This window comes from Vulpes vulpes, chromosome 5 (genome assembly GCF_048418805.1).
Source record: "Vulpes vulpes isolate BD-2025 chromosome 5, VulVul3, whole genome shotgun sequence".
Lineage (NCBI taxonomy): Eukaryota > Metazoa > Chordata > Mammalia > Carnivora > Canidae > Vulpes > Vulpes vulpes.
This window is the reverse complement of record NC_132784.1, coordinates 18,579,209-18,601,655: the sequence shown is the minus strand read 5'-3', so window position 1 is coordinate 18,601,655 and position 22,447 is coordinate 18,579,209. Positions and strand designations below refer to the sequence as shown.

The following is a 22,447-nucleotide window of genomic DNA, read 5'->3' as shown; positions in this document are numbered from 1 at the left end:
AGGGAAATGAGGTCAAGGGGAAAAATCTGAATCCTACTTTTAACCTTGAAAAGCTACATGAGACAAAGAGTAGGGCATACGATGAGCCTAGATCCTAAAGGACACCTAATGCCTATATTCCATTTTGAAAAGGACTCAATCAGAGAATAAAAACTACATTTGACCCATGAACAACATGGGTGTGAACTGTGTGGGCCCCCAAAGACATGGATTTTTTTATAGTACAGCACTCTAACTGTAAGTTCTCTTCTTTAAGATTTTTCTAACATTCTCTTTTGTTTGGCTAACTTTATTGTAAGAATACAATACATAATACACATAACATACAAAACGTGTTTGACGGTTATTGGTAACACTCCTGGTCAACCGTAGGTTACTAGTATGGTTCAGTTTTTGCATACAGTATAAGATATACATGGATTTTTGACTATGCAGGGGGTTGGCAACCCTTAATACCCACACTGTTCAAGGGTCATGTGTAACTGGAAATTACTCGTATCTTATTTTCTAAGATATGAAATTTCACATCTACTCAGAATTAAGGCCAAATTCCGGAAGTAAATTCCTGAGGATACTTATTACCAAATAATGATTACTGATCTTTAGGTTTGGCCACCTGGCAGATGGCAGGAAAATGGCAAGCCCCAAAGTGACCTACAGAAAATGTGAAGAGAAAGGAAGAAAAACTGCATCTTTTTACAGGTGACAACTTCCTCAGATTAGATCTTTCGAAAAATCATTTGCAAAAGCAGAAAGTTTTCCAAAGCCTACTGCAAATCCCTATTTTTGTGCAACAAACAGATATGCTTTTCCTATATGGCACTAATACCTGATGGAAGCTCCACAACACCCCAGAGGTGTCTGGTGCTTCCCTTCTGGAGATAAGTCATAGCTTACACTCCACACATCATGTTTGGACATTTTCCCCTCCTACATTTTAGTAACCCATTTATTCATCTACTTTTACTACAATCAAGACAAGACATAAATTTACCTGTGCAGCAAACTGCCTTGCTTCTTCTAGAGGAGCATCAGAAGGGAACTGATTTGTAAAGGAAGAACCATCAGGGAGACGAAACTGGATTCTTGCAACAGTGCTATAAAAAAGAAATTTAAAATCGACATCTTACGTATTCTCAAACAGTATCACTAAAAGAGAAAATGGAAGTGAAAGTAGGTTTTCCCCCACAATGTCAGACCTCTTCATTTATTATTTTTTAATAATAGCTTTATCAAGATATAATTTATATAGCATAAAATCCACTCTTCTATTTATTTTTTAGAGTGTTTTATTTTCAAGTAATGCCTACATCCAACGTGGCCCTCAAACTCACAACATCAAGATCAAGAGCTGCATGCTTCACCAAGTGAATTTTAGTTCACTCTTTTAAAGCATACAATTAATTTATTGGTTTTTATTATAGTCATAGTTGTGCAACCATCACTTTTTAATTCCAAAACATTCCCATCACCCTAAAAAGAAACCCTGAATCAATCAGCAATTGCTCCCTACTCCTCCCTCACCTAGTCCTTTGGTAAGCACTAATCTACTGTCTGCCTCTATGAATTTGCCTATTTCAGGCATTTCATACAATGGGACATAGAATGTGTGACTCTCTGGTAACTGGTTTTCATGCAGCACTATATTCTCAAGGTTCAACCATGTTGTAGTATGTGTCACCACTTCATTCCTTTTAATTGCGGAATAATTCAGTATTTATAATCCCATTAAGTGGTACACAGAAGGGTTCCAAAGTGTCCACATCCTTGCCAAGATCTGTTGTTCCTTCTTTAAATTTAGGCATCCTGGAGGGCATTAAACAGTATCTCATTGTGATTTTAATTTTCCTTGAGCATCATTTTATACGGCTTACTGACCATTTGCAGATCTTCTCTGGAGAAATGTCTATTCAAATCCTTTTCCTATACTTAAACTGGGTTGTTTGCTTTTTATAAAGTTATTAAAAATGACTTCTTTTGTATTCTAGATACAGGTCTCTTATCAGATATATGGTTTGCAATTATCTTCTCAAATTCTGGTGGCTATCTTTTCACTTTCTTGATAATGTCCTTTGTTTTTTTTTGTTGTTTTTTTTTTTTATTTTTAAATTAATTTTTATTGGTGTTCAATTTACCAACATACATCCCGTCAAGTGTCCGCTTCAGTGCCCATCACCCATTCCCCTCCAACACCCGCCCTCCTCCCCTTCCACCACCCCTAGTTCATTTCCCAGAGTTAGGTGTCTTTATGTTCTGTCTCCCTTCCTGATATTTCCCAACATTTCTTTTCCCTTCAAGTTTTTAGGGGCACCTGGGTAGCTCAGTGGTTAAGAATCTGCCTTTGGCTCAAGTCATGATCCCGGGATCCTGGGACTGACTCCCACAGGGAGCCTGCTTCTCCCTCTGCCTATGTCTCTTCCTCTGTGTCTCTTATGAATAAATAAATAAAATCTTGGGGGGGGGGGGGACACAAAGTTTTTAATTTAATTTTGATGAAGTCCAACTTCTCTACTCCTTTCTTTTGTTGCTTGTGCTTTTGGTGTCATGTTTAAGAATCATTCCCTTTTCCAAGATCACAAGATTTTCTCATTTTTTCTAAAAGTTTATAATTTTAACTTTTACATTTGAAGTAGATGATCCATTCTCAGTTAATTTCTATTTATTTATTTAACTTAAAAAAAGATTTTATTTTAATCTCTTTTTTTAAAGATTTTATTTATTCATGAGAAACACAGAGGGGGGGGGGCAGAGACATAGGCAGAGGGAGAAGTAGGCTCCATGCAGGGAGCCCGCTGTAGGACTCAATGGGGACTCCAGGATCATGCCGTGGACCAAAGGCAGGTGCCAAACCACTGAGGCACCCAGGCGTCCCCTCAGTTAATTTTTAATATGGTGTGAGAGAATGGTTCAAAATCATTCTTTCTGGATGTGTCCAAGCACCATTTATTAAAGAGCCTATTCTTTCTCCATCATAAATATATGGTTTTTTTTTTTAAGGTTTTAATTTTTTATTTAAATTTAATTTAATTAACATATAGTGTATTGTTAGTTTCAGGGGGTAGAATTTAGTGATTCATCACCTGCATTTAACACCCAAGGCTCATTACATCAAGTGCTCTCCTTAATGCCCATCCCCCAATTACCCCATTTTCTACCCAGCTCCCCTCCATACAGTTTGTTCCCTATAGTTAAAGGTCTCTTATGATTTGCCTTCCTCTGTTTTTATCTTTTTTTCCTTCCCTTCCCCTAAGTTTATCTGCTTTGTTTATTAAATTCCACATACAAGTAAAATCATATAGTATTTGTCCTCCTCTGACTTATTTCACTTAACATAATACCCTTTAGTTCCATCCATGTTGTTGCAAACGGCAAGATTTCATTCTTTCTGATGGCTGAGTAATACTCCATTGTATATATATTCACATCTGCTTTATCCATTCACCTGTCAATGCACATCTGGGCTCTTTCAATATTTTGGTTATTGTGGACATTTCTACTATAAATATTGGGGAAACGCATGGGTTTATTTCTAGAGACTCAATTCTGCTACAGTGATCCATACATATATCCTTATGCCAATAACACATTGCGTTGGTTACTCTTATCTTTGTTTTAAAATTAAAAGTCTTCCAACTTTGTTCTTCTTCCAGATTATTTTGAATATTCTGGGTCCCTTGCAATTCTGGATGAATTTTTTACGCAAAATTTTTGGCATAAAAATCACCTGGGATTTTAACAAGGATTGTGTTGAATCTACATATCAGTTTGGGGAGTACTGCCTTTTTTTTTTTTTCTTTTCACCTCTTAAGCCCTTTTTGTCTTGCCATCCTAACAATACACATATTTTTAAAAGATTTTATTTATTTATTTATGAGAGACACAGACGGGGGGGGGGGGGGGGGGGGGGCAGAGACATAGGCAGAAGGAGAAGCAGGCTCTCTGAAGAAGTCCGCTGTGGGACTCAATCCCAGGACTCCAGGATCATGACCTGAGCCGAAGGCAGACACTTAACCGCTGAGCCACCCAGGCATCCTGCCATCCTAACAATATTAAGTCCTCTGATCTATGAACACAGAATGTCTTTCCCAGTATTTACGTTTGCGTTGTTTCAAAATGTTTTCTCATTCACAAAGTCTTACACTTTCATTAAATATAATCTTAAATATTTTATTACTTTTGGAAAATAGTTTTTATTTTATTATTTATTTTTTAAAAAAGATTTTATTTATTTATTCATAAGAGACAGAGAGAGAGAGAGAGAGAGAGAGAGAGAGAGAGAGAGAGAGAGGCAGAGACACAGGCAGAGGGAGAAGCAGGCTCCATGCAGGGAGCCTGACATGGGACTTGATCCCAGGTATCCAAGATCACACCCTGGGCTGAAGACGGCACTAAACCGCTGAGCCACCCAGGCTGCTCTGGAAAATAGTTTTTAAAAAGTAGTTTTAATTTATGTTGTGAACTCTGTCCTTCATTGGTTGGTACTGCTGACAGAAAGGTTCATATAAACATATACTGTCTCCTTTAACTTCATTCTTTGGCTCCCCATACTCTTTGCTTTTTCTCTCATATTCTCTTCCTTCTTCCTCCACTAGTACATATGCAACAAAAAAGGAAGGGAGTATTTATTTCCCCAAACTCTATCAACTAAATAAGGACTGAGAAATCATGATTATAAAATAAATGAAATAAAAATTGAAAAAATAAGAAAGATAAGTTAGTTTTCCTGTGGTGTCTGACTGGCTTAATCTGTGAGCATGTAACTCTTGATCTTAGGTTTTGAGTTCGAGCCTCAAATTGGGTGTGGAGATTACTTAAAAATGAAAACTTAGGGATCCCTGGGTGGCGCAGCGGTTTGGCGCCTGCCTTTGGCCCAGGGCACGATCCTGGAGACCCGGGATCGAATCCCACGTCGGGTTCCCGGTGCATGGAGCCTGCCTCTCTCTCTCTCGGTGTGACTATCATAAATTTAAAAAAATAAAATAAAAAATGAAAACTTAAAAAAACAAAACAGTAGTTTTTCTAATTACAAAAGTAATGCTTGTTGATTATCCAATATAGAAAATATAGAAAAGTACAGTGGCATGTAGGTGGCTTAGTCGGTTAGGAATCTGCCTTCAGCTCTGGTCATGATCTCAAGGTCCTGGGATCAAGCCCCAAATCTGGCTCCCTGCTTAGTAGGGAGTCTGCTTCTCCCTCTCCCTTTGCCCCTAACCAGCCCCGCTCATGCATACACACTCTCTCGCTCTCAAAAAGATACATAAAACCTTCAGAAAAAAAGAAGTACAGAAAATACTAAACATAATCCAACTAGGATGTACTGGAAATCCTATTTTTGTCTTTACAACATATTTTTGTTTCTGGAACTGTCTTATCCCTGTCACCTGTCATTCATTCTGATATGATTAGCAGTAACATTTTCCCCACCTCCTCACCACAGAAGTGGGCATGTCAACTCCTCCAACCAGGAGCCAATTTAAGCAGATTCAGGGATTGATCTGAAGGTAGCCACATCAGCCAAATAAGGCCAATCAGAATTCTCAGTGGATGATATGGGCTTTGAGAGTTCTTCCTCTCTGGGATCAGGGGGCTCAAGATCCTAAAGATGCCAAGAGGCCCTGGGTTCACCTGATCTCATCATAAAAGTCTCTGAGAATGAAGCTAAAACAGGAAAAAAAAAAAAGCCCAAGAGATTAAAAGAGAGAGAGGGAGGAAAAATGGTATCTTTTAAACCCTGGACCTAGCTATGTCTAACCAAAATCCATCAATGGAAATCCCAACTGCACAGCCAATGGACTGGATTCTTTCTTTTGCTTAATCTTATTTGACCTGAGATTCTCACAACTAAAGAATCCTAATACATCATTTCAATGTATGTGTTTTCTGTCTTTTGAAAATTGATTTCTTTTTTTAATTTTTATTTATTTATTTATTTTTTTAATTTATGATAGTCACACACACACAGAGAGAGAGAGAGAGAGAGAGAGAGAGAGAGAGAGAGAGGCAGAGACACAGGCAGAGGGATAAGCAGGCTCCATGCACCGGGAGCCCGATGTGGGATTTGATCCCGGGTCTCCAGGATCGTGCCCTGGGCCAAAGGCAGGCGCCAATCCGCTGCGCCACCCAGGGATCCCGATTTCTTTTTTTTAAAGATTTATTTATTTATGATAGAGAGAGAAGAGAGAGAGAGAGAGGCAGAGACACAGGAGGAGGGAGAAGCAGGCTCCATGCCAGGAGCCTGACGTGGGACTTGATCCCGGGACTCCAGGACTGCACCCTGGGCCAAAGGCAGGTGCTAAACCGCTGAGCCACCCAGGGATCCCTGAAAATTGATTTCTTGAACTTTCTTTTAGAAGTGATTTATTTAGTACTGTTACACTGTACATTCACATTCAATGACAAATACCACTGGCAACTGCCACACTGGTCATTACGTCCTATTGGAACTACTTATAGCCACAGCACACAACAGTGTTAAAAAGCAGCTCACGACTGCTGTTCTTCTCAGTGGCCTTGTACACACATATAATTTAGCAGGAAATAAAGTACCTTCTTTCTCTTGTAGAAGAGTCCCTTTTGACTTCCATTTCTGCCTGTTTGGCCTGCAAAGCAGCAGCTTTAGCAGCTTCTACTTCTTCTTTTGTCTTTGCAAAACGAGCTGCTCTCTCCGCACGGTCCTTTAAAACAGGTATTAGACACCAATTATCTTTCATTGCTAGAATGATCTGTTCACACATTTCTAAACACAAGGAACAAACATAAAAGTACATGAGATTCTTAAAGCCACCTGTAAACTTTATTACTCTGGATCTGTTACTTTTTAGTTTTATTAACTGTCAGAGACTAGAGAGTTGTTTATTACAAACAAGGACTTGACTGTGGTTACTATTGTATCATCAGAGCCTGGAAAAAAGTCTAACACACAGTAGGTAATAAATATTTGTTGCCTAAACAAATGAAGAACATTAAGGTTGACATGGCTTTCATATGTATTACAACTGCTTAATTCTAAAAGCAGTTGTGAAGCCATCCTAACTTCCAACTTGATTTGTCTTAATGTTCTGAATGTCCCAAAAAAGAACAGTTGTGACTACAGAAGAATAGAAGAATGCTATGTAACCACTTCCTTACTTTTTTTTCCTTACTTTTTTTTAAAAGAAATGCAGAGTGCCATATGCAGCACCTCATCTGGATGTATTTGAGTCTTAAAAGCCTAACTACATTCTCTGATAAATGGACCTTGAGAGCTTGTTTAGACTTTTTAGCAGGGGAGTGCAGTTTCAGCAGGGACACACATGGAGCAGTGAGAAGAAGGGGACATGTTCCCCAGCAAGTTCATGTCAAACCAACCCTGGCAATCAATGGCATGACAGATGTGGCAGCCAGATCATCCTCACATCCCTAGAGAATTTTTGAAAACTATCTTTTGACTACTGATAAATTCATAACATAGAGAAAAGTTACTTAGAAAAAAAATCAATTTTAATCTTTTATCAAGTTTTTGTTTTAATTTCAGTATAATTAACATATATTGTTATATTAGTTTCAAGTGTACAATATAGTGACTCAACAATTCCATACACCACTTGGTGTTCATCCGACAAGTGCACTCCTTAATTTCACCCATTCCCCCACCACCTCCCCTGTGGTAACCATCACTGTGTTCTCTATAGTTAAGAGTCTGCTTCTTGGTTTCTCTTTAACCTCTGCTCATTTGTTTTGTTTCTTAAACTCCAGATAGAAGTGAAATCATATGGTATTTGTCTTTCTCTGACTGACTTATTTCATTTAGCATAATACTCTCTACCTCCACCCAAGTTGTTGTAAATGGCAAGATTTCATTCATTTTATGGCAGAATAATGATATTCTGTTGTACATATACACCATAACTTCTTTATCCAATTTCAATTTTTAATGTGTATATATACATGTGTGTATATATAAACATATATATAAGTATATATATAAGATAATAAATATGTATGTATATAATATGTATAAATAAATTTATTTTTAGAGGAGGTAAGGGGCAGAGGGAGAGAAAGCGTCTTAAAAGCAGGCTCTAAGTCCAGCATGGAGCCCAACATATGGCTTGATCTCACAAGCCTGAGATCATGATCTGAGCCAAAATCAAGAGTTCGCCACTTAATTGGCTGAACTGCCCAGGCATGCCCCCCCCAATTTTTTTTTTTTAAGATTTCATGTATTTACTAGAGAGACAGCAAGAGGACAAGTTGAGGGGAGGGGCAGAGGGAAAGGGAGAAGCAAGTTCTCACTGAGCAGGGTGCCTGATGCTGGGCTCCATCCCAGGACCCTGGGATCATGACCAAAGGCAGTCGCTTAACAGATTAAGCCACCCAGGCACCCCCTCAACTTTAATCTTAATTATATTTTATATTTTTTTGGAAGAGGGGGAGCAGCAGTGGGAAAGAGGGAATTTTTTTTAAAAATATTTTATTTATTTACTCATGAGAGACGGGGGGGAGGGGTGCGGGGGGGGGGGCAGAGCAGAGACACAGATGGAGAAGCAGGCTCCATGCAGGGAGCCCGATGTGGGACTCGATCCCGGGTCTCCAGGATCATGCCCTGGACTGAAGGGGGTGCGAAACCACTGAGCCACCAGGGCTGCCCTGAGAGAGGGAATCTTAAGCAGGCTCCACACCCAGCTCAGAGCCCAACAGAGGGCTCAATCTCACAACCCTGAAATCATGACCTGAGCTGAAATTAAGAGTTGTCCGCTTAACTTACTGAGCCATCTGGGTGCTCCTTAACTGTATTTTAATATACAATTTCTACTAAAAGGAAGCTGAAAATTGGTACTATATAAGTCACTAAAAATTTACTATTTTTGTGGGCATGGCCTAGTAGTAAACCAAAAAATCACTGAGTGTAGAAAAACAACTGCACTAGAGTCAAGCATTAAAAATAAACTTATTACTCACCAATGCAATCTGTTGTTTTATACGCTCTCGAGCAGCTCTATCTTCTGCCTTTTCTCTGTTTCTTTCCTCTAACATTCTTTTTGTTAATTCTTCTTCTTGTTTTCTTTTATAATCCAACATTTCCTTCCCAGTTTTTCTCCTCTCAATTTCCTTCTTTATTTCTCTCTAAATTAAGAAAAAGTAAGTCTTATGAGCTCAAAGACAACTTATTAATCTGCCTTAGAAATTATTTTATATGCAGGGAAAGCTGGTTGTGGGGCACAGCTAAAAGGAATTAACTTCATAAAATGTAAGGGTCTAGAAGAATTTATAACAGCATGGGTTAATGGTCGAACATCTGTCAACTTAAAAAATTCTTAGCTAGTGTTTCTATTAAGGTTATGATGTAATTTGAAAAAAGAAATACAGGTCTTCAGTTTGTAAAGTAAATGTTACCCTCTAAGGACACAAAGCAGTCATTTCTTTAGCATAAAGAACTGATAACTTTCTGATATTCGAACCTCATAAATGGTGCACCAGAATGTGGAAACATCAGAGGAAAAATTCAGCAAAATCTACAAATTTATTTTGCATAAAAAAGGCACTTAAGAATTTCATCTGCATCAAATTCATACAATTTTAATTCAATTCCCTTTCTTCTTACTGTAAAAGACTTACTGTAGAGGGAAAAAGATGGGCCAACTTATTCCTAGCAATTTTCAATAAAACAGAAAAATGGTCCTACTACGGAAGCCAAGTACTTCCCTTCACTGTGCTGCAACAGTCAACTGAAAACAGGAAGCCATCCATCCTAGGTCTGCCAAATTGAGTAGGGAGTCAAACATTCCCTCACTTAATGGAAGAGTAAAATGATGATACACATAAATTTTACCTGTTCCTCCTCTTTCCTTTTCTCTTCTCTCCTTTCCTCGAGTTTTTTAGTGAGTCTGTATGTAAAAAGTAGTACATTAATGGAGATACAGCTTATTAAAATAATAATAAATAATACTTATTATTTATATTTATAAAAATAAAATAAAAAACATCTGGGAGATTCCTTTTGCTGAAACAACTGGGAAACAAAGTAATAAACAAAAAAAGCTCCTTAAAGCAAAGCAACAACTCATCTGCCTGGCTGCTGGCCCCAAGAGAAACCCATAATCTGAGTGGGAGCCTATAAGAAGCCTAGTTCCACCTCCTACTTAACCATTAGTTCTCCTTCCCCCTACCAATATATCTGATATTGATTTAAAAATATACATATCCATCTTCAATAAGTACATAATTTAATGAGGTACAAATGCTTTCCCCCTTACACAGAGGTAAACAGCAACATAGCACAAGTTGTTAAAAGTAAAAGCAAAGAAACTGAAGGTTAGCATTTATAAAAACTGATTATACCAAACATTTATAAAAACTGATAATACCAAAACTAATTCCCAACTGTAAGGTCATCAATTAAAAACTAACAATTATGAAAGGAGACAGTAGTAATTAATGGCTGTACAACCTAGTGCATACATTAAAATCCAATTTTGTGATATGTAAATTACCTCAATTTTTAATCATTAAAGGTACTATCTCAGAGGAATTTCAGTTACACTGGTGTAAGTATCTACTAAACTTAGTCAAACAGTATGAGCCAGAAATCAAGGGAGTGCTCAAAGAATGATGGGGACATACATCAAAGAATGAAGAGGATGTCACTAGCAAATCTACAGCCATATGTGCATCAAAAAAGAATAAGAGATATGAACTGTAACACAGGGGGAAAAAAGGATCCACAAAATGTCTTCCTGCTGAGCAGAGTGATAAATTGGTACCACTCTGGATAACTGGCAAGTATATATAGCCCTTTTCTGCTCCTGCAAATACACCTAAAAGATACATCCATCAAGATATATGTATAAGAATGTTCATATAGCAGCCCTATTCACCATAGCTTCCCAAATGAATGCTGCTGCATAATATTCTGTTATTTGACCAATTCATTCTGTTGATGGATCTTTGAATTGTTTTCATTTGTTTCATCACTCCCACATTTGGGAATCAACTATTATATGGTTTTCATTGGTCTGAGCCATAGGGTAGGGCATGAATTAGTAGGTACAGACTCCCAGGCCCCTTCCTAGACTGTAGCCCCTGCTCAGACCCAAAAAAACCTCAGCCAAAGTTTTTATTCTTAGAAGATATACACTGAAGTATTTAGAGTAAAATAAAATGATGTCTGCAACTTTCAAATAAATTGGGAAAAAAAAAAAGGGTCACTATACTATTCCTTCAACTTTTTGACGTTTGAAACCTTTCCCAAATTAGGTTGGAAATGATGGTACAATTAAATGATTGCATATATTATCTTTCCCAGAGAATTCTGCCACTTTTTTTTTTTTTTTTTTTTTTTATGATAGTCACAGAGAGAGAGAGAGAGGCAGAGACACAGGCGGAGGGAGAAGCAGGCTCCATGCACCGGGAGCCCGATGTGGGATTCGATCCCGGGTCTCCAGGATCGCGCCCTGGGCCAAAGGCAGGCGCCAAACCGCTGCGCCACCCAGGGATCCCTCTGCCACTTTTTAAATATGACATAAAAACATAAGCAAAATTTAAGTAAAAGATGTATCTTTTCATGTGAGTCGCTAAAAGATTCAAATTTCAGGGGCACCTGGCTGGATTAGTTGGTATGATCTCAGGGTTTTGAGTTCAATCCCACATTGGACATACTTAAAAAAAAAAAAAAAAAGATTCTAATTCCACATTTTTGGCTTTGAAAACAAAACATTGTGTATATTTTAATTACTATTAGGAAGAAAAATGGAGATCTCAAAATTACAAATCATCAATCTGTTTCTTAAAACATCAAGTTTACTTTCTTGAAAAGACGATTTAAGATAGATTTTTTTTTTCTTAATATATAGGACAGGATGAGTTTCTGAGCTGACATCAATTAGGTTTAGTCACCTTTCCCCCTAACAAAACTACATTTCCTTGAAGCCAGATGAGGAAAAAAAAAACCTCCAAGATGTAGTGGAAAGTACTTAATTTCCATAAACTTTGTCTCTGGAAACAGATGTTACAGCTTGAGAGGAAGATAAGAATCCTTTATTTAATAATCCAACCTGCCAAATTTTAAGGCTGAGTTTTTAATCTGTAGCACAGAAATTTTAAAATATCATCACAGTTAGAAAAAAATACATAAATTTTGCTTTACAGAGGTTAGTATGACAAAATCCTATAAATAGCAGATTACGCCATTTGATGTGTCAAATTTATTTGGGCTATGAAAAACCACTGTAGCTCAGTTCTGTGAGACAGGGAAACTAGCAGTTACATTAGGGTTTCAGAGTCAAATAACCTGCAGAGGATGGGTGAGTCAAAGGCATAAACACTAGAGTCTATGAAAAAGGATAGTGCAGATGAAGGTCATCTGAAGGGTATAAATGATGAGCTAAGAGGTCATTTGGGACAGGAATATTATACAGGTTATTATTTTTAGTTTCAATGTCAAGGAATCTGATTCCATAAAATAAATAAAATCTTAATTAAGTACAACTCAGATGAATAAAATACAGAACCACAGAGTATGAATTAATCTGTATTAGGACCTAGGCTTTATTGGTTAGTTGAGTTTGATAAATTAATCTCAGCAACAATTTGTAATGCTTTTATGATTTTAACTATATGATCTGGATTTTTCAGAAGTTGTTTAACCAGATAACAGTTACTTCCCAATGAAAAGTGTTTCATTAGTATGTATGCCAACATTTCATCCAACTTCAACACTAGCATCCTTTTTTAAAAGGCCCTAATCCACATACATTTCATGTAACAGGTTCTAACAGTATATGGTTTAAAAAATATATACATGTATGTATCTTCAAGAGTGCTTTGAAGTTTTTTCAGTTTAAGGATCTTAAACAACTTGTAGATCCACTTTGTTCTGATTTACTAATTATAAAATACTTAATAATGCTCAATGAAGATAGTTTGGCAACTCAGAACAAAGCAAAGAAAAAATGCCTAACTTTCCTTTCATAGAAACATTTTGTTCTATGTCTTAAACTGTCTTTCATACTATATACATCAATATATATATACATATAACTATCCTTTAATTAAAGATGGTATATTATATTCTGTTTATAGACATGTCATGCAGGCAGACATGGGCAGACACTCTCTTACCTAAAAATGGAGGCTATTATGAAACAACACAAACTCCTCTTTCAAGAGCACATAAGCACACCCTACAATAAAGGGCTACTTGCAGTGTGTCTTCTCATTCCCAGCTCTCTAAATCCTTTTCTGATCTTTTATTGTCACTTCACCCCAAGGTGGTACAAATAAAGATGCCTATTGGTGGACTTGGTGTTGGCAAAACAGAATGAAACAAAGAGGATGAGCCACTGGGAACTTTGGTTCCCTGCTGCTGTTCGAAGTTCTGAGCCTTCTACCACTTCTCACCACTGTGAGCAGATCCATCCTTCTCAGCTTAAGATCCTGGCCCTGCCCGGACTCCTACAATGAACCATCAGAATCTAGGTTTTGCTGAAACAAAGCTGATTCTTAGTCATGAGGGAACCCAAATAGCCAATGTCAGTAATCATTTTGAAACTTGTTTCCCCATAGCAATCTGTATGAATAAAAAACTGGCAAGTCTAAGGAATTTTCTTAACTTTCATATAACACTAGGGGGTTTCAGGTCAGGATTAAGAAAATATTCCTACTTTATCCTTTACCATTAATTCATATAACTTAAGAATCATAATATACAGAACTTTAATTTGGTAGTTTCTGTATTATTAAAAATACTAAACTACAAACCACAAAAAGTCAGAAATCTGTGTCTGATTATTAGAACTAATAACATGACATTTAATAGATACCCACTTATGCAAAACCAAGGCTCAGTACAGTCATAAAAGTAGTTCAAGTTCTTCACATCTGGAACTTACTATTCTATGGCATAGAGGGTTTAAAGTAGAAATGACAGAAACACACGTACCAAAAACCAGTGAAAGAGATTCTTAGGAGGGTGAACAGACTTAAGGCTGACTGATGACTTCAGAGATATCCAACTTTCTTGTAGAATATAGTCTTTATGTATATAAACAAGTTCATTTGCATGAAGTTTTATTCAAATAACTTTTACTCAAATTAATGAAATAACTGAAAACCACTCTCTTAAAAATACTATTTGCAAAAATGAGAGCAAACCTTTCCACTCTGACAGTGAGGTCCTCTGTAGGTCTCTGATTTGAACATCCACCAGGCTCCTGAGACAGATTGGCATGGCCTGAACTTTCTCCTCCTTAATTATTTAATAAAAAGAAATGAAAAGAGTAATGTATTTAATGCTGGTTTTTAAAAGGTATAAATGTTTTGTGTTAATATTTGTTAATCTTCTTAAACATTACAATTGTTTCCTAAAAATGAAGGTAAGAAATGAGTTATTACTGGGGAACTTGGTAGGCTCAGTTGCTACAGCAGGCAACTCTTGATCTCAGGGTTGAGAGTTTGAGCCCCACAATGAGAGGGAGAGGGGGGAAAAAGGGGAAGAGAACGAGTGGCAGGGGGAGGGAGAGAGAAAGAAAGAGAGAAGCAATTACTAATTCTGGCATTTCGATCTGGACACAACAGTAAATAAGTGCAAAACGAGGCAGTTACCCTGTTGAGAGCCACCAAAGTCAGGGTCAAAGGAAAAACACGAAGAAGTGTTATTCTGGCAGGAGGGAAATATAACAAAAGTAGAGTAAGCATGACTGATCATAGGTATTCACTCTAGAGCACTGTTGTCCAGTATCTATGCCATCCAGTAGAGTAGCCACAGTCACACATGATCCTGGGTATTACTCTAGACTTACACTGCCCCAAGTGATTTGCTTCTGCAGACCAGAGTGATTCCTTAGAGAAGTTATTTGTATCTACACTAGTACTAGATGGTCCCCAAATTAACTATGGTTTGGCCTTACAGTTTTTCAACTTTATGATGGTACAGAAGTGATACACATTCTAGAAACCATACTTCCAATTTTGATCTTTTTCTGTGCTACAGACATGTACTATGGAACTGTCTTGTGATAATAGACAGTAGCAGCTCTCAGCCAACCACAAAATCACAAGGACAAACAAATAACATACTCAGATCAATCTGAACCCATACAACCATTCTGTTTTGACTTTCAATACAGTCATTAGTCAATAAATTACATCGGAGAATCAACACTTCATCATAACATAGGCTTTATGTTAGGTGATTTCACCCAACTATAGGCTACTATAAGTGTTCTGAGCATGTTTAAAGTAGGCTAGACTAAGCTATGATGTTCAGTAATTTAGGCGCATTATATGTATTTTTAAAAAAGATTTTATTTATTCATGAGAGACACAGACAGAGGGAGAAGCAGGCAGACACAGACAAAGGGAGAAGCAGGCTCCCTGCAAGGAGCCCAATGGCAGGACTCAATCCTGGATCCCGGGATCATACCCTGAGCTGAAGGCAGATGCTCAACCATTGAGCCACCCAGGTGTCCTGAGGAATATTTACATAATACCATAAGAATGCAGCAAAATCCAGGTGGAGGGGAAGATGGCAGTGAAGTAGGGGGACCCTAGACTGCCTCATCCCACAAATACAAATAGGTAACTTTCAAATCATCCTAAATACACCAGAAATCCACCTGAAGATTGGCAGAACAAACTCCACAACTAAAGGTAGAAAAGCCACATCAAAGAAGAAATGCAGAGATACAGTTTAGAAGAGAAACAAATGATGGATGTTGAGGTGGGGGACAGGACTGTGGTTATGGAGAAGGGCAAGAAACAAGACAAGGGACAGCTGGGGGAAGATGAATTCTCAAAGCAAATGCCTTGGAAAGCAAGGGGGGGCCCAAGTGTCATGAGTTCTTCAAACTAGTGGGGCTCAAAGCCTGGAGTTTTAAAGTTCAGTGTGCCTGGCTTTGAGAGCTCAGAGGACTCTGGAGCTGCCCTGGGAGAAAAAGCAAGGCAAACAGCCCAAAGACATGCAGCATGGAAATAGTGATCTGGAGAGTGCCTGGGGCACACAGTAGGGAGTTCTGTTGCTTATCTCAGATCCTGTCCCAGAAAAGCAGCACTGAGAGGGAGACCTCTCCAGAAACAAAAAACTGGCCTGTGCCATTTCCCTCTCTCACCCTTCTGCATAGAAGCCACAAGCAGGAAGTAACCAAAGAACCCACACTTGCTACCTAACCTGCTTACAAGTCCTGCGTCCCTCATGCTCTGGAAAAACTACCCTTCCCAGTCATGTTTGCCTCAGTCTCAGCATGGTTAGCCCCCTCCCCCAAAAGACCAGCTTAAATCCCTGCTCACAGCATATCTCCCAACTCGGGAATATAGTGAGGCCTCAATTCTGGCACCAGTGGTGACAGGGTGCATTTCATAAGCAGACCAGGGCACACCTAGTTAAAATTTGCCACTTTCAGGCCAGGGACCAAACTCTGTCCACAACAAACAAAGAGACAAAAACAGCATCTGCAGACAAGTGGCCTGATGCATAACACAGCCAGGATACAACAGCAGAGTGCACAAAGCACACACTGGATACACTCCACTGCAGGGCACTACAGGACCTCTTCTTCATTAAACCATTACCCTCAAAAAAAAAACAAAACAAAACAAAAATAAATAAATAAACCATTACCCTCAAAAATAGATGTAGCATACTTTCCTAACACACAAAAACAGGCACAGAGACTTAGACAAAATGCGAAGACAGAGGAATGTGTCCCAAATGAAAGAACAGGACAAGGCCACAGCTGGAGATCTAAGCAAAATAGATATAAGAAACATGCCTAATGGAGAATTTAAAGCAATGATCATTAAGAATACTCATTGGACTTGAGAAAAGAAGACATCACTGACCATTAACACAGAGATAAGAAATAACATAGCAGAGGGATCCCTGGGTGGCGCAGCGGTTTGGTGCCTGCCTTTGGCCCAGGGTGCGATCCTGGAGACCCGGGATCGAATCCCACGTCGGGCTCCCGGTGCATGGAGCCTGCTTCTCCCTCTGCCTGTGTCTCTGCCTCTCTCTCTCTCTCTGTATGACTATCAAAAATAAATAATTAAAAAAAAAAAAAGAAATAACATAGCAGAGATAAATGGCTCAATAAACAAAATGAGAAACACACTTGATGGAATGAATAGCACGCTGGAAGAAGCAGAGGAATGAATTAATGACCTAGGAGACAAGAGTAATGGAAAGTAATGAAATTGAACAAAAGCAAGAAAAAAGAATTATGCAAAGCAAGAACAGACTTAGGAACTCAGGGACGACATCAAACATAACCTTTGTATCACAGGGGTCCCAGAAGGAGAGAACAGAGGGCAAAGAATTTACGTGAAGAAATAATAGCTGAAAAGTCCCCAAATCTGAGGAAGGAAACAGATATCCAGATCTAGGACACATAGAGAACCCTCAACAAAATCAATAAAAGCAGATCCACACCAGACATATTGCAATTAAAATGGCAAAGTATAGTAACAAAAAATATTAAGGGATGTCTGGCTGGCTCAATCATTGGAGTGTGTGACTTCTGATCTCAGGGTTGTTGGTTTGAGCCCCACATTGGGAGTAGAGATTACTCAAAAATAAATTTTTTAAAAAATATTTTATTTATTCATGAGAAACAGAGACAGAGAGAGAGGGAGGGAGAGAGGGAGGCAGAGACCCAGGCCGAGGGAGAAGCAGGCTTATGCAGGGAGCCTGACACGGGACTCGATCCCTGGTGTCCAGGATCAGGCTCTGGCCTAAGGTGGCACTAAACTGCTGAGCCACCAGGGCTGTCCAAAAAATAAAATCTTAAAAAAAAAAAAAAAAAAAAAGAAAAAGAAAAAAGAAAAAATATTAAGCAGAAAGACAAAAAAAAGACAGTTACATACAAGGAAACACTATTTGGCAATCAGTGGATTTTTCACCAGAAACTTTGCAAGTCAGAAAGGAGTGATATGACATAGTGAAAGTGCTGAATGGGAAACACCTGAAGCCAGGAATACTCTATCCAGCAAGGCTATCATTTAAAATAGAAGGAGAGATAAAGGGTGTCTCAGACAAACAAAAATTAAAGGAGCTCGTAACTATATCAGCCCTGCAAGAAATATTTAAGGGGACTTTAAGTAGAAAGAACTTAGACTAAAAATGACAATATGAAGGCAGGAAACAAAAAACAGTGAAAATGAGTATTTACTTAAAAAAAATCAGTCAAGGAACTCACACACAAAAAATGATGTAAAATATATGACACCATATATCTAAAACATGGAGAGTAAAACTGGTTCAAACTTAATCACCATCAACTTAATACAGACTACTATATACACAAAATGTTACATACAATCTAATGGAAACCACCAACCAGGGCAGCCTGGGTGGCTCAGTGGTTTAGTGCCGCCTTCAGTCCAGGGCGTGATCCTGGAGACCTGGGATCAAGTCCCACGTCAGGCTCCCTGCATGGAGCCTGCTTCTCCCTCTGTCTGTGTCTCTGCCTCTCTCTCTCTCTCTCTGTGTCTCTCATGAATAGTAAAAATCTTAAAAAAAAAAAACAACAACAACAAAAAAAAAAAAAACACCAACCAAAAACCACTGATAAATATGTAAAAAATAAAAACGAAGAAATCCTATATATATCCCTGAAGAAAATCAGCAAACCATGAAATAAAGGATCAGAGAAAATCTTCAAGAATCAACCACAAAACAAGTAATAAAATGGCAAAAAAAAAAATGTCTATCAATAATTACTTTGAATGTAAATGGACTAAAACCCCAATCAAAAGACACAGAGTGACAATGGATTAAAAAAAAGACCCATCTTGGGACACTGGGGTGTCTCAGAGGTTGAGCGTATGCTTTCAGCTCAGGGTGTGACCCTGGAATCCTGGGATCAAGTCCCACCATCAGGCTCCTTGTGTGAAGCCTGCTTCTTCCTCTGTCTGTCTCTACCTGTCTCTCTGTCTCTCATGAATAAATAAATAAAATCTTAAAAAAAAAAAAAAGACCTATCTATATACTGCCTACAAGAGACTCAATTTAGACCTAACTATACCCACACTGAAAGCGAGGGGATGAAGAAACATTTATCACACAAATGGATGTCAAAAGAAAGCTAAAGTAGCAATACTTACATCAGACAAAATAGACTTTAAAATACAGACTGTAACAACACAAAGAAGGACACTATATAATAATAAAAGGAATGACCCAACAAGAAAATATAGTAATTGTAAATATTTATGTACCCAACATGGAAACACCCATAAACATAAAAAAGTTAATAACAAACATAAAGGAAGTAATCAATAATACAATAATCATAGGGGACTTGAACTTCACACTTGTATCAATGGACAGACCATTTAAACAGAACATCTGTAAGGAAACAATGGCTTTGAATAACACACTGAATCAGATGGATTTTTTTCATCTTGAAGATTTAAATTCAAGTTAGTTAACATGGTATAGTGTTAAGTTTCAGGGGTAGAATTTAGTGATTCATCACCTGGTATAATACCCAGTGCTTATTACAAAAAGTGTCCTCTTAATGCCCATCATCCATTTAACCTATTTCCCCCCTCACCTACCCTCTAGCAACCCTTGTTCCATCCATGTTTTTGCAAATGGCAAGATTTCATTCTTTCTGACAGCTGAGTAATATTCCAGTATGTGTACGTACATACCGCATCATTTTTAAAAAATTTTTTTAATTTACTCATGAGAGACACAGAGAGAGAGATAGAGAGGGAGGGAGACAGAGACACAGGCAGAGGGAGAAGCAGGCTCCATGCAGGGACCGAAGTGGGACTGGATCCCGGGTCTACAGGATCAGGCCCTGGGCTGAAGGCGGCGCTAAACCACTGAGCCACCTGGGTTGCTCCCATTTCTTTTTTATCTATTCATCCATCGATGGACATTTGGGCTCTTTCCATTATTTTGGGAATTTGGACAGTGTTGATATGGAGGTTCCTCGCAAAGTCAAAAACAGAACTATCCTACTACCCAGCAACTGTACTACTAGATGTTTATCCAAATAATACAAAAACAGTCATTAAAAGGGGGCACATACACCCCAATGAACCAAATGGATTAACAGATATGTCAACAATATTTCACCCTAAAGCAGCAGGATACACATTCTTTTTAAATATTTTCCAGAGAAGATCATATATTAGGCCACAAAACAAGCCTCAAAAAATTAAAAAACATTTAAGTCATACCATGCATCTTGTGTGACCACAACACTATGAGACAAGAAGTCAACCATTAAGAAAAAATCTGGAAAGGGACGCCTGGGTGGCTCGGGGGCTGAGCATTTACCTTTGGCTCAGGGCGTGATACTGGGGTCCCGGGATTGGGTCCCATATTGGGCTTCCTGCGAGGGTCCTGCTTCTCCCTCTGCCTGTGTTTCTGCCTCTCTCTCTCTCTCTCTCTCTCTCTCTCTCGGTCTCTCATGGATAAATAAGTGGGAACTCTTTAAAAAAAAAAATCTGGAAAGACCACAAATAATATGCTACTAAACAATGAATGGTCAAATCAGGAAATAAAAGAAGAAATAAAAAGTACATGGAAACAAATGAACATGAAAACACACTAGATCAAAACCTTTAGGATGCAGCAAAAGCAGTATTAAAAGGAAAATTTATAGCAATATAGGCCTAACTGGAGAAGCAAGAAACATCTCAAACAACCTAACCTTATACATAAAAGAGCTATAAAAAGAACCAACAAAGTCTAAAATCAGAAGGAAGGAAATAATGTACAGCAGAAATAAATGAAATAGAAACTAAAAAACATTAAAAGCAGATCAGGGATCCCTGGGTGGCGCAGTGGTTTAGCGCCTGTCTTTGGCCCAGGGCGCGATCCTGGAGACCCGGGATCGAATCCCACATCGGGCTCCCGGTGCATGGAGCCTGCTTCTCCCTCTGCCTGTGTCTCTGCCTCTCTCTCTCTCTGTGTGACTATCATAAATTAAAAAAAAAAAAAAAAAAAAAATAAAAGCAGATCAATAAAATCAGGAGCTGGTTCTCTGAAAAGAATAAAATTGATTAACCTCTGGGCAAACTTAAAAAGAAAAAAAAGAGAAAGAACTCAAATAAATAGATTTAACAAAGTGAGAGAAGAGAAATAAACACCACAGAAATACAATTTTAAGAGAATACTGTAATAAAATATATGAAAACAAACTGAACAACCTAGGAAAAAAGGATAAACATCTAGAAACCTATAAACTACCAAATCAGAAACAAGAACAGAAATTTTTTTTTAATTTTTTTATATTTTTTATTTATTTATGATAGTCACACACACACACACACAGAGAGAGAGAGAGAGAGAGAGAGAGAGAGAGAGAGAGACATAGGCAGAGGGAGAAGCAGGCTCCATGCAGCGGGAGCCCAACGTGGGATTTGATCCCGGGTCTCCAGGATCGCACCCTGGGCCAAAGGCAGGCGCGAAACCGCCGCGCCACCCAGGGATCCCAAGAACAGAAAATTTGAACAGACCAATTACCAACAAAGAAATTGAATCAGTAAACAAAACACTCCCAAGAAACAAAAGTCTAGGACCAGATGGCTCAACAGACAAATTCTATCAAACATTCATTCATTCATTTTTAAAGATTTTATTTATTCATTCATGAGAGACACACAGAGAGAGAGAGGCAGAGACACAGGCAGAGGGAGAAGGCGGCTCCATGCAGGGAGCCCAACGTGGGATTCGATCCAGGTCTCCAAGATCACGCCCTGGGCTGAAGGCGGCGCTAAACCACTGAACCACCGGGGCTGCCCATCTATCAAACATTTAAAGAGAAGTTATAGTAGCTGTTCTTCTCAAATATTTCCAAAAACTAGAAAAAAAAAAAAAAGGAGGGGGGGGGGACTTCCAAAATCATTCTATGAGGCTTGCATTACCCCAATACCAAAACCAGACAACACACAAAAAGGAAACTACAGGATAGTATCTCTGATGAACACATACACAAATATCCTCAACAAAATACTAGCAAACTGAATCCAACAATACATTAAAAAAAAAAAAAAATCATTCACCATGGTGTGCCTGGCTGGCTCAGCTGGTAGAGCATGTGACTCTTATATCGGGGTCTAGCTTAAGTTCCACATACTGGGTAGAGTTTACTTTAAAAAAAAAAAAAATCAATCACCACAAACAAATGGGATTTATTCATGGGTTCCAAGTGTGGCTCAATATTCATATATGAATCAACATGATATACCACATCAATAAGAAAAAGGATAAGAACCACATGATCATTTCAATAGACAGGGAAAGCATGTGACAAAGCACAACATCCATTTATGACAAAAATCCTCCACAAAGTAGGTCTGGAGAGAAAATACCTCAACATAATGAATGCCATACAAAATCCACAGCTAACATCACCCTCAATAGGGAAAAAACTGAGGTCAGGAACAAGATAAGGATGGACAGGGAAGATAGCTTAAATGCCTATTACTAAGTGGAAGAAGCCAATCTGAAAAGACT

The 22,447-nt window shown here is 38.3% G+C and overlaps 1 protein-coding gene across 3 annotated transcripts in view; it reads right to left on the bottom strand.

Annotated features, from left to right (window-relative positions):
* UBXN4 (UBX domain protein 4) overlaps positions 1-22,447 on the bottom strand; it is a 43,048-nt gene that overhangs the window by 6,275 nt on the left and 14,326 nt on the right. For all 3 annotated transcript variants that reach the window (XM_026015568.2, XM_026015569.2, XM_072757636.1), the window contains exons 6-10: positions 14,131-14,224; positions 9,812-9,866; positions 8,941-9,105; positions 6,547-6,674; positions 995-1,097 (exon numbers count right to left, since the gene is read on the bottom strand). In XM_026015568.2, coding sequence (XP_025871353.1) covers positions 995-1,097; positions 6,547-6,674; positions 8,941-9,105; positions 9,812-9,866; positions 14,131-14,224 — 545 coding nt within the window. The remainder of the gene's footprint in view (positions 1-994; positions 1,098-6,546; positions 6,675-8,940; positions 9,106-9,811; positions 9,867-14,130; positions 14,225-22,447) is intronic.